This window comes from Neocloeon triangulifer, unplaced genomic scaffold, assembly GCF_031216515.1.
Source record: "Neocloeon triangulifer isolate White Clay Creek 2 clone unplaced genomic scaffold, ASM3121651v1 ptg000002l, whole genome shotgun sequence".
In the NCBI taxonomy this organism is placed as follows: Eukaryota; Metazoa; Arthropoda; class Insecta; order Ephemeroptera; family Baetidae; genus Neocloeon; species Neocloeon triangulifer.
Window position 1 is genome coordinate 208,802 of NW_026775545.1, and position 10,688 is coordinate 219,489.

General features: G+C 39.3%; 2 protein-coding genes across 2 annotated transcripts; both read left to right on the top strand.

Annotated features, from left to right (window-relative positions):
- Positions 1-230: 230 nt before the first annotated feature.
- LOC132205286 (angiopoietin-2-like) lies at positions 231-5,870 on the top strand. The gene is made up of 11 exons (XM_059634246.1): positions 231-479; positions 998-1,163; positions 2,673-2,779; positions 2,843-2,937; positions 2,991-3,210; positions 4,110-4,283; positions 4,340-4,531; positions 4,591-4,803; positions 4,854-5,305; positions 5,364-5,564; positions 5,619-5,870. The coding sequence occupies exons 1-11, from the start codon at positions 456-458 to the stop codon at positions 5,773-5,775; spliced, it is 2,001 nt and encodes a 666-aa protein (XP_059490229.1). The 5' UTR covers positions 231-455; the 3' UTR covers positions 5,776-5,870.
- Positions 5,871-6,363: 493 nt separating this feature from the next.
- Positions 6,364-10,628, top strand: LOC132205285 (dipeptidyl peptidase 9-like). The gene is made up of 14 exons (XM_059634244.1): positions 6,364-6,500; positions 6,712-6,774; positions 6,825-7,127; positions 7,182-7,386; positions 7,443-7,578; positions 7,658-8,072; positions 8,132-8,457; positions 8,513-8,736; positions 8,795-8,930; positions 8,981-9,273; positions 9,324-9,476; positions 9,535-9,677; positions 9,733-9,844; positions 9,897-10,628. Exons 3-14 carry the CDS (start codon positions 6,841-6,843, stop codon positions 9,987-9,989), a joined length of 2,523 nt encoding a protein of 840 aa, XP_059490227.1. The 5' UTR covers positions 6,364-6,500; positions 6,712-6,774; positions 6,825-6,840; the 3' UTR covers positions 9,990-10,628.
- The last annotated feature ends 60 nt before the right edge of the window (positions 10,629-10,688 follow it).

Below are 10,688 nucleotides of genomic sequence, written 5' to 3' on the forward strand. Positions count from 1 at the left end.
AGTCAAAACTGATGTTTTATGCTAATTTTAATTATGTCTTCTTCTTATTAATGCTAAAAATATAAAAATTAAGTCATTTTTAGAAAGGAAAATTAATTTTGTTTAGTTAAAACAAATTTTTTTTATTTCCTCATTTCACCCGACAGATGGCAGCACTAATTTCACTTTGATTTTTCTTTTATTTTCCTGCGGCGCGCACAATCTTTTGCCTTTTCGCTGTCACTGCCAGATTGCCACTGTGCCGCAGAACAGATGCGCTGATTACGACGGGATCCTGGTCCAGCTCCATCGCTGCTGGATTTTGATGCTGTTCTCTCTTCTTTCGAGTTCATTCCCGAGATACAGAGTCCATGCAAACATATAACTCTTTATCTCGTAAAAAGCGGTCGTACCTTTTACACAACTTTAAATGAGAAAATTTAAACAGTATAAAAAGTGAGTTTAAAGAGACGAACATGAAGATCAAAGGATTTCTGAAGGTACATTTTAATATATAATTTTAAACCATTTTTGCTATAAATTGTATTTTTTTGTTTTCATTTAAAACATCAAATTAATTTTTTTTAAATCGATTGCCTTGATTTCTATTGTATATTAATTCCAAAATTGAAGGTTTAGAAATTCGTTAGACCCAATTTTCAATTTATTTGCAAAAATCGTCTGTGGTTACCCTGTCTGTACACACAAAAAATATGCCGCAGATTAAACGAGCTTGAAAGGCCCGCAAAAAAATGGGCTAATAAAAGCCGTCCATAAATTATTCGATGCATGTGTGGTTTTGATATAATTTATTACTCACGCCAGCACCGAAACAGAGAATTTTTTTCGTCGGGCGCGCGAACAAAAAAGAAAAGCAGAGGCGGCTTTCAGATAGACAAACACTCGAAGCCTTTTTTCTCTCCACTCGCGCCCATCAACATTATAACATAAAATAGCAGCGCAGTCATACAGCGTCGCTCCGACGAGCAGTAATAATACAATGGAAGGCCTTTTGCAGGTGCTGGTCCTTTTTGGTCTGCTTTTGGCCAGAGCCGCCGCCGAAATTCGCACGAGCACCGCTTCACCTTCGGTCAGCAGGAGCACCGCCGCCGTCGTGCCCTCGACCGTCGCCAGCAACACCCAAATCAACGACGCCCTGTCCAGCTCCCTCAGAGATGTTAATAGTGAGTTTTGAAAGTTCCACCAGAATTTTTCTTTCAATTAAAAAAAACAATTATTTTTTATTTGAATTTTGTTTTTATTTTTTAAACACAAGCGATAAGAAGATTTAAAGGTAAAAAAGACCGATTGTGAAAGTGAAAATTTAACAATAAGATTATCTTACTTAGCCATTTTAAGGTTTTACAATTAAGAGTAAATTGGGTTCAAATTTGCAAGGCTGCAATATTTTTACTGTTTCAAAACGTTTTAAAACTAGTCGAGCGGCTCTTTAGTGTGTTTATTTATCCAAACTTCCAATCGTTACATACATGAATTCTTTTTGTGCCAGGATTTTATTGCTCATCTCTCCGCACCAAGAGTCGAAATTATATACAAACAAATTTAATATTGCGCCGACATTTTTATTGATCATTGCATAGATTAAACCTAGTTCAAAGGCGCGTATAGAAACGTGCTGCGTTTCAAACTTCTTAAGAAATTATTTACGCAAACAAAGGTTTTTTTAAATATAAAAAACATATTTATTATTAATATTCATTAACGCATTAAAAACCTCTCAAAACTACTAAAACGAATCAAAATTATCTCAAATGCCTACAATTAAAAACTGCAAACTTCTGTGGCTGATTTTTACCTAATTAACATGCATTATGCGAATTTAATAGTAATTTTTTTGCGTTCGGCGGGGGCAGACGGAGTGAAAGCGCGCTGAGAACTAACAAGCAAACGAACTCTTCTGCTTTAAAAAAGAACTGCCGTCGGTCCATTCGATAACGTAAACACGCTCGCGCCTTGCAAAAACATTCGCGCAGAAAAAACAGTTTCAAGCAGGTTTGGCTCACCAGATTATTATTTTGCACACACACACTATTTTCCTTTCTATTTTCGTCCTCGGCTATAAAATCGAGCGACTTTGAGCACAAATTACATGAAAATTTAAGATTCAGATTTGCCATTACAAAATTTAAGGCCGTCTTGTAAATTTTTATGCATCTCTTATGTTGTAGCGCTTGCATAATTTTATTTCAAAAATTTTATCATTTTTCTATTTTTGTATAATCTTTTACGTGCTATTTATGCACAGCCCTCCGGCCGACGTCTCCAACGAGTTTTTTATTATTTTAATTTTTTTCCGAGTTGAAATCCTCTATCAAGGGTTGATTCACCATAATTTGAAAGTTAAAACTAAATTAAAGCAAAGAGTATAGAGCTCAAGCCTGAAATGTTTCTTTAGTCTAAACCATACCGCTATTTGCTATTCATAAAAATTCAAATTGTTTCGTTAGCGGCACGATGTTTTTTTTTTAATGCAGAGAGGTCAAAGATAGTGACATCATCGTTGCTCATATTCAATTTCGCACACAGCGAAAATCAGAGGCAGTTTTTTATACACTCCTTTCTCATCTTTATTTATTTGACAATGAAATGAGCATTCAAATAAAAAACTAATGAATTCTCATTGTCTTTATTTGCACACTCAATATAATTATTATTATTTTCTTTCTTCTCAGTTCAGCTTGAGAAATTCAACTCGTTGTATTTGGGAAAGTTGGAATCAAAGATTCTTGCGATTGCGACGCTCATGGGTCACATTGACAGCAACGTCAAGCATCTTCAAGTAAGCGACATTTGCTTAAATTTTCATTTTTCTTTAAATTTGTATTGTTTTAATTTGGTGCAGGAGAGAGCACACGTTTGGGACACGTTTCAGCTGCACGTGTCCGCCTGGAACGAACAAATCAAAGCCTTGGATCGCAAAGTCGATTTCATCAGCAGGTGAAAGCACCGCCAATTTTGTGTGATGAAATTTAATCAAATTAATTTTAAAGAGGTCAGGAAAGGTTTGAAGTTTTTGACGCCAAGATGAACCAGATGCTGGGCGCGCAGGAGGAGCAGCTGCAGCGTGTGTCCGGCCGGCTGGACGAGATCGACTCTCGCTTGGGCGGCATCGCCAAGAACATCGACGACAACGCTGCCGGCGCCAATAACGAGCCATCGACACCTCTCCTGGGCGAGTTTGCGACCAGAGGAGTCCTCAGCACGCTCAAGGTATTAATTTTATTAATTCGAATTATCCTTTTCTCATTTCAAGTTTTTTTTTTTAATTACTTATAAAATCTTTGCATGGAAAAGCCTCATTTTAAAATATATAAATAAAATTTTTCGCTGATTTTCATCTCGTGGATATTTAAAAATAAAATATATAGATCCAAGCAATCTTTCCCTTGCAAATCGTCTAGGCAAGATTCCTTTTTAGGGAGCACAACCTTTTGCCTGTACACGCCAATTTTTCACGCAAGCTATGCGCGTGGGCTTTTTGCAAACAAGGAAATTTGCATATCTGATTGTTCTTATTTTCCCCTGTTAAATGTTTTTCTTGAGTTAGATAGATTTAACGTTTGTTGGCGAAGCAAGTCAGAGATTTTGCGTGAAAAAACATATAAACGTGCAAAAATTCCATTAAAATCCGACTTTTTAATAAAAAATAAAATACATCTAAGCCGCCGCTGATTTTTTCACTTCAAAGGTACTTTTTAGCGTCTTGAGCTAGATTTCATGTTTGATAGCGATGCGACTAACCAAGATGATTTTTATAAGTAAAAATAAACGTGGAAAATGCAAAAGCAAAAATAAAAAAGCCAATATTCCCATAGCAAAATAAATACTTTTAAAGCCTCCGATGCAACTGATAATCACTTCAAAATTAATTTATAGCGTCCTGAGCTAGATTTCATGTAGTTAGCCATGCAACTAACTTAGATTGTTTATATTTGGAAAAATAAACTCGGAGAAAAAATCCTTTTTCAATCAAAATAAATACTTCAAAGCCTCCATTCACCTAAAAGTTACTTTTTAGCGTTCTGAAAATAGATATTCCTTCAAGATTATTGTGACAAGCGCACTCATTTGATTTGGAATAATTTCAACTTTTATTTTGCCATTATTAGGGAATCGAGAGAAAAGTTGACAAATTAATAGCGCAAGCAAAAGCAGACGAAAAGTCTCACGCGACGGCAGAAAAGGCAGCGTCAAAGTGTCAAGCGCCTTCGTCCGTACTTGAAGCTCTATTGCAAGACGTGGCCTCCAAGGTTGACGTCATATTCGACCGTTTACCTGAAGAAGTGAGTTTAAATATATATAATAAAAAAATACTCATTGCGCCCGTTTACTTTTAAAGGGTGAGGTGGAAATCCGCGGTATGGACAGCAGGGCCTGGCGCCGCATGGCCTCTCCTTTGAGGAGGACGTGGCGTGCTTTGGAGAGTGTCGAGAAGGCAGTCAAAAGTTCAGAGGAAACGACTGCTCAGCTCAAGAGGGGCCAAGAACACCTCCTGAAGCTTGCCAACCACACGCTGCGACATTCTGTTCAAGTTGGATCATTATTTTTTTTATATTTATTTTAATCAAATAACTTCCCTAAAAATTGTAGGGGTCCGAATGCTGCCGGAAGCACCGAGATGAAAATCAAAACTTGACCGTTCGAGCAACAAACTCGTGCATCTCAGCCGTCTCAGAAAGTACGGAATTGACGCTGCGAAACATGCGTGACCTGCTGACCAACACCAGTCACGAAATCGAGCACTTGGAAGATTTAATTTTAGATCACATCGCTTACAACAATACCTGTCCTTTTGAAAATAATGTAAGATTTGATATTCTTGAAAATATTTAATTAATTAAATTTCAATCCAGTCGATGTCAAACGAAGACGAATCCGATTTAATGTCCCCAAGCCTACTTGACTCTGACTATGAGGACGTAAGCACTAAAACGCCTCACCATTCAAGCTCAGGTAAATCGAAAAAATTCCATCAGTGGTCCTGCAGTGACATCAACGGCAACAGTGGAATCACAAGTTTGCTTGGAGAGGACGTGGCTGTTGGACACAAAGTCGAGGCCAACGGCGCCCAAAACTGGCTGTACTGCGACCAGGACACGGACGGTGGTGGATGGACGGTTGTGCAACGACGAGGCCATTACGGCAAACTTGAGAACTTCACGCGCCCCTGGGAGGACTACAAAATTGGCTTCGGGGACTTGAGGAAAGAATTTTGGGCTGGCAACGACTTTCTGCACCACGCAACGTCCGGCGAGAGACCAGTCAAGCTCCGAATCGAGTTGAGAGACTTCGAAGGCAATTTCACGTAAGTTAACAAATTAGTGAAATATAACATTGATACAATTTTAATTTAATTCATGCAGTTATGCCGAGTACTCATTATTCAGAGTTGGGTCTGAGAAAACAAATTTTAGACTCACCGTGGCCGGCTATTCTGGAAATGCGTCCGATTCCTTTAGCTCGCACAATGGAACGCCGTTTAGCACAATCGACAAAACAAACGACGAATCACCTGCATGTTGTCCATGTGCTAAAACATATGCAAGCGGATGGTGGTTCCATAGGTACCAAAGTTTTAATTTATTTAATAAATTAATTTAATAATTTTATTTGAACAGCTGTTTTGAGGCTAACCTGAATGGCGAGTACTTCATGGATCCAGAGGGCAACAACGATTTCCAAGGAATCATTTGGGAGAAGTGGAGAGATGATTACAGCTTGGCACACACGGAAATGAAAATTCGACCCCTCGACTTTGAAGGAGGCAGTACTTAATATAAAAATCAATTAAATTGATTGTGTAATGTTGCAATTTTTGAACACGAAACAAAAACTATAATTTATTAAATAAAATACTTTAAGACTTGAAAGATTAAGATTAATTTTTTTCTGACGTTTTCAATTTATTTTTCAAAACAAATGCTTGCTGCAGGGCCTCGTGGCTCGTGGCTTTATTGATGTGGTGACCTACTAGAATAATCTTGATATATAATTATAAATGAATGGCAGTTTTGGTGAAAGTTTTATTAAGTATCCGTGCTAGTTTTATAAATCGTGAAAAAACTGGGTAAACCGCAAACCTAATACTTTAATTTTGAGACATTTGAACGGAAATAATTGACAGAGTTTAACATAAAATATAATGTCATTTTTTCAATATATTATTGAATTATGCAAATTTTCTAGTTTGATTAAATTTTATTTATTTAATTAATGTTTGAACGTATCTTCAACAGTAGAGATACCCTTATCATGTGTTTTGTGTATAATTAACACGTGGAGAGTTCGCGGGCACTTTTTTCGCGCGCAATCCCCACAAATATGGCCACCGTGCGCACCCATCAGCCGACCTCAAAACAAAACCTCTCGTCAGGTGCAAAATTTCTTCTGCTGCTCTCGCAATTCTTCAAGTCTCTGTCCGAAAACAATGAATTAATTTCGGCTCTTTTAAGAGGCAAATCGCTGCCAACTCTTTTAAAAAACCTTCATTTGTATTCCAAGTGAGTGCTTTATTTTTTCCAGCGCACCAAATTCATTCATTTGAGCGAGAATATTATTAAAATCATGCACGCATTGTCAATCGAGCGGGCATATTTTTGTCAACAAACGATTAGTCTTGACAATTTGATTGTGTATTCATGTCTTTATGTTTAGTTTCGTTCAACAAGTTTAAAAATTGTTTGATATTAACTCAAGCACAAATGTTCGCAGAATAATCTGACTGGAGACATGCCCATGACTCTTGTGATTTTGCTCTAAAATTTAGTCCCAGAGGTTTGTAATTTTTACTTCTTTTTATTCCATTCTGACAAATTTTTGTCCAGGCGCCTCTCTCTTAACATGGACGAAGACCAGCACTCCTCTCCTGGAAAGGACCACTCGCTGACCTCGAGTTCGCGCGAGTCGGTCTTTCCGTCCTGGTCCGAAATCTTCTCTGAAGTTTGTGAACTGCGAAGACAGCTGTCCTCGTTAGCTAGCATGTTGCCCAGTTCGTTGGCCTTTAGGAATATCCCGAGCACTGGCAAAACCAGGATCTACTTTTTGGGCGCGCCGCCCAGCACTGCCTGGGAGTCGACTCTGCTCGCCACAGACATACCCGCCCTTGGAGAGGCAGAGTCGAATCGAAGGTTTATTTTTTTCCCACAAACCCGTTCGATTAAGTAAAACTCTGAATTTTTCAGTCTTCTGCACTGGCACCCCGTTTTAGAGGCCAATTTCCAGTCACTGACCAGTGGTGGTCGGCTGTCCAGAGAGGAACAGCTGCTTTGGGAGAGAAAGCGCCTCGCCACCTGGGGCCTCACTTCTTACGAACTGCATGCCGAGAGTGGCCGAATTGTCTTTCCTGTCGCTAGCAGACTCTACCAATGTTTGGACATCGCACAAAATGTCAGAAGATTAATAAAATTATTCTTTATTTAATAAATTTTAAACCCATTTTTCAGGTGGGCGCACTTTGCCCGAGTGAACTGGACCCAAATATGAATCAAACAAAAATGAGCCCGCAGATCTGTCCCTCAAACCCCGACTTAGTTGCTTTTGTGTGCAACAATGACATTTGGGTTACTCACAGCTTGACAGGTGCTTAAACCTTTACTTTTTATTCCTTTTGCATATCAAAGAAGAAAAATGCATGTTAATGAATTGAAATTATTTTCAGGGAGCTCGATGCGTCTTACAAACTTTCACAAAGGCCCACCGTATAACTTGATTGACGACCCCTTGAGTGCAGGTTCTCCGAGCTATGTGATGCAGGAGGAGTTCAATCGATATCAAGGCTACTGGTGGCAACCAAAGCAAACGTCGCCTGGTTGTTACCGCCTCTTGTTTGAGCTAGTTGACGAGTCCGAGGTGGAGATCTGCTGTTTTCCTACCACGGGTGCAGTTGAAGAGCTGCGATTTCCTCGTGCAGGCACGGCAAACGCCAAGTCTGAGCTTAAAATGCTCCAATTCAAACTAGGCACCAACTTGATGCCGACTGAAGTGAAAGTCCTTAGTCTCACTCGCAGTCTGAACTGCCTCTTTCCTTACTACGAGTATTTGGTTCGAGCGGGATGGATTCCGGACGGAACGCAGTGAGTTTTCTGCATAAAGTGAAAATCAGTTAATGATTGGAAATTATTTTGAAATTCAGAGTTTGGTGTCAACTGCTGGACAGAAGACAACAAAAACTTGACGTTGTTTTGGTGTCTGTCGACTCTTTCGGGCTTGAGGAAGACGAAGACCACAATCACTCTCCCCACTGTTTGCCTCCAGTCAGTGTCAACTTGCTCTACTCCGAGTCGACTGAAGTTTGGATTAATGTCCATGACATTTTGCACTTCCTCCATTCTGACGACAAAGGCAAAATGACCTTTTTATGGGCCAGTGAAGAAACTGGATTTCGGCACCTATATCTTATTACTGTAGCACTTACAGTGCAACTGATTAACTGTGTTGACGAAGCAGTTCCTCTTGACGGTATTTTATAATAAAAATTTCAAAGAATGCAAATAAAAAAATTAAATTTCAACAGGTTTGCAAAGAGCAAAGGTTTTGAAAAGAACCGCATTGACGTCGGGCGATTGGGAAGTTCTACCCAGATCGGTTTGGGTTGACGAAGAGCACGACTTGGTCTACTTCATGGGCATGAGAGAGTCGCCTCTAGAAAAACACCTTTATGTTGTTTCACTGCTCAGACCTGGCGAAATCAGGTTGCTGACCAGACCTGGATACTCCTACAGTATTGAGATGAACAAGGTTTTTTTTTAAATTATTAATTTCACGCCATTGAAATATAATTTATTGTTCCAAACAGGAATGCACTTTGGTGGTCGGCGTGTACAGCAACATTCGCCAGCTGCCTGCCTGCCAAGTATTTAGGGTAGTTCTGTCCGACTGGACTGTTGACGGTGTTAATTTGAGTCCTGTCGGCTATTTGCTTGAGCCCTCATGTGAGTTGAAATTTATAATTTAAGTGAGTATAATTGAAACTGATCTTAAGTTCCTGATGTCGACTGTCACTGTCCTGAAATCCTGACGCACCAGCTGAAGTCTGGTGAGACTTTGTATGCCATGGTTTTCAAGCCGAGCGGTTTTGAGCCTGACAAGCAGTATCCTACTGTGCTGAACGTTTACGGCGGCCCCGAAGTACAATTAGTTTCAAACTCGTTCAAAGGAATGCGACACCTGCGGATGCACATGTTGGCAGCAAGGGGCTATTGTGTCCTCGCCATCGACTCCCGAGGCTCCCTACACAGAGGCATCAAGTTTGAAAGTCACCTTCACCACAGAATGGTAAATCGAAGCCAATTTATTGATTTTGTCTCTAAATTATTATAATTCAGGGAACCGTTGAATTGGCCGATCAAGTGGAAGTGCTCCGAGGTCTAGCAAATGTTCTTGGATTCATTGACATGGACAGAGTGGCAATTCATGGCTGGTCATATGGAGGCTATATGAGTCTCCTAGGCCTTGCTCTCTACCCAGACGTTTTTAAGGTTGCCATCCAATCCTGACCTTTTTAAAGCAACCATTCTTAATTATTGTTACAATCAGGTTTCAATTGCTGGCGCCCCAGTGACTTCGTGGAGTTTCTACGACACTGGCTACACGGAAAGGTACATGGGTCTTCCCGAGAGCAACGTACTTGGCTACAGGTCCGGATGCGTTCTCCATTACATCAATCAATTTCCCGATGAGTAAGTCGAGAGAATTAATTTTTTCCAAATAGATTTCATTGAGAATATATTACAGGGAAGATCGACTGCTTATAATCCATGGACTGCTGGACGAGAATGTCCATTTTCAACACACGAGCATGCTCATAAATGCTCTCGTGAAAGCCGGAAAGCCATATCAGCTGCAGGTGAGCTGGGATGATTTTAAATTAGGAATAAACTGAATCAATTGAATTTAAGGTTTATCCCAATGAGAGGCACAGTCTAAGGAGTGTGGACGCGAGCAAGCACTACGAAACAAAGCTGCTGGCGTTCCTGAACAAGAATCTTTGAGTCGTTGTCACAGCACTCCTCCCTCAGTCGCCATCCCCCAAAAGGGTGAGTGTAAAAGTAACCCTTGTGATCAAAATAAGCTAAAATCCGTTGGGATTAGAATACTTTATGTGTCAGACAGCAATCGATTAATTTTTTGCATGCATACATCGCATAAGAAAAGGCTGTGTAATATCCCAGTTTAGCCTGAATAGTATTATTACTTTATCAATAATAAGTATAATTATTGATTAACTCAGATTAACTGTGTAGAAAATTGTGGTGGAAAGGATCGGTCTGTTTAGAGGAACAATCAAATCAATGTTTTTTAACAGAATCAAACATTTTAAGTGTCCCCTCGTGCAGCACACTCTTATCAAAGAGGTAAAACTTATCGTGAATATTCATGAAAGCGAATATTTTCAGTTGTAAAGTATCAGTTGATATTGAATAAGTCTTGTTTTGCGCAAGTCGTCAGCAGAATGTGAGCAGTATTTGTTCTGTGAATGTGTGTTGTCGGTTCGCTAACAATTTTTTTAAAGCTAAAAATGTTTTATAATCAAAATAGGGTGAAAACAGGAAACTGTTTTGATTCTAGCAGGACGGTTAAATTACTCTGTGTGTAGCAATTAAGCAAATAAATATTAACAGAAAACTTCATTCAACAATTTTTAATTTCAACACATTTCCAACTCAAATGCAAATATGCTAAGGTTTTCG

Coding starts and splice junctions, on each gene's coding strand:
- LOC132205286 (XM_059634246.1), top strand. CDS start 456: ATGAAGATCAAAGGATTTCTGAAG. Junction 3,211..4,109: donor GAGTCCTCAGCACGCTCAAG/GTATTAATTTTA, acceptor TGCCATTATTAG/GGAATCGAGAGAAAAGTTGA. Junction 4,532..4,590: donor CGCTGCGACATTCTGTTCAA/GTTGGATCATTA, acceptor TAAAAATTGTAG/GGGTCCGAATGCTGCCGGAA.
- LOC132205285 (XM_059634244.1), top strand. CDS start 6,841: ATGGACGAAGACCAGCACTCCTCTCCTGGAAAGGACCACTCGCTGACC. Junction 7,128..7,181: donor GAGGCAGAGTCGAATCGAAG/GTTTATTTTTTT, acceptor TGAATTTTTCAG/TCTTCTGCACTGGCACCCCG. Junction 9,477..9,534: donor TCTACCCAGACGTTTTTAAG/GTTGCCATCCAA, acceptor TGTTACAATCAG/GTTTCAATTGCTGGCGCCCC.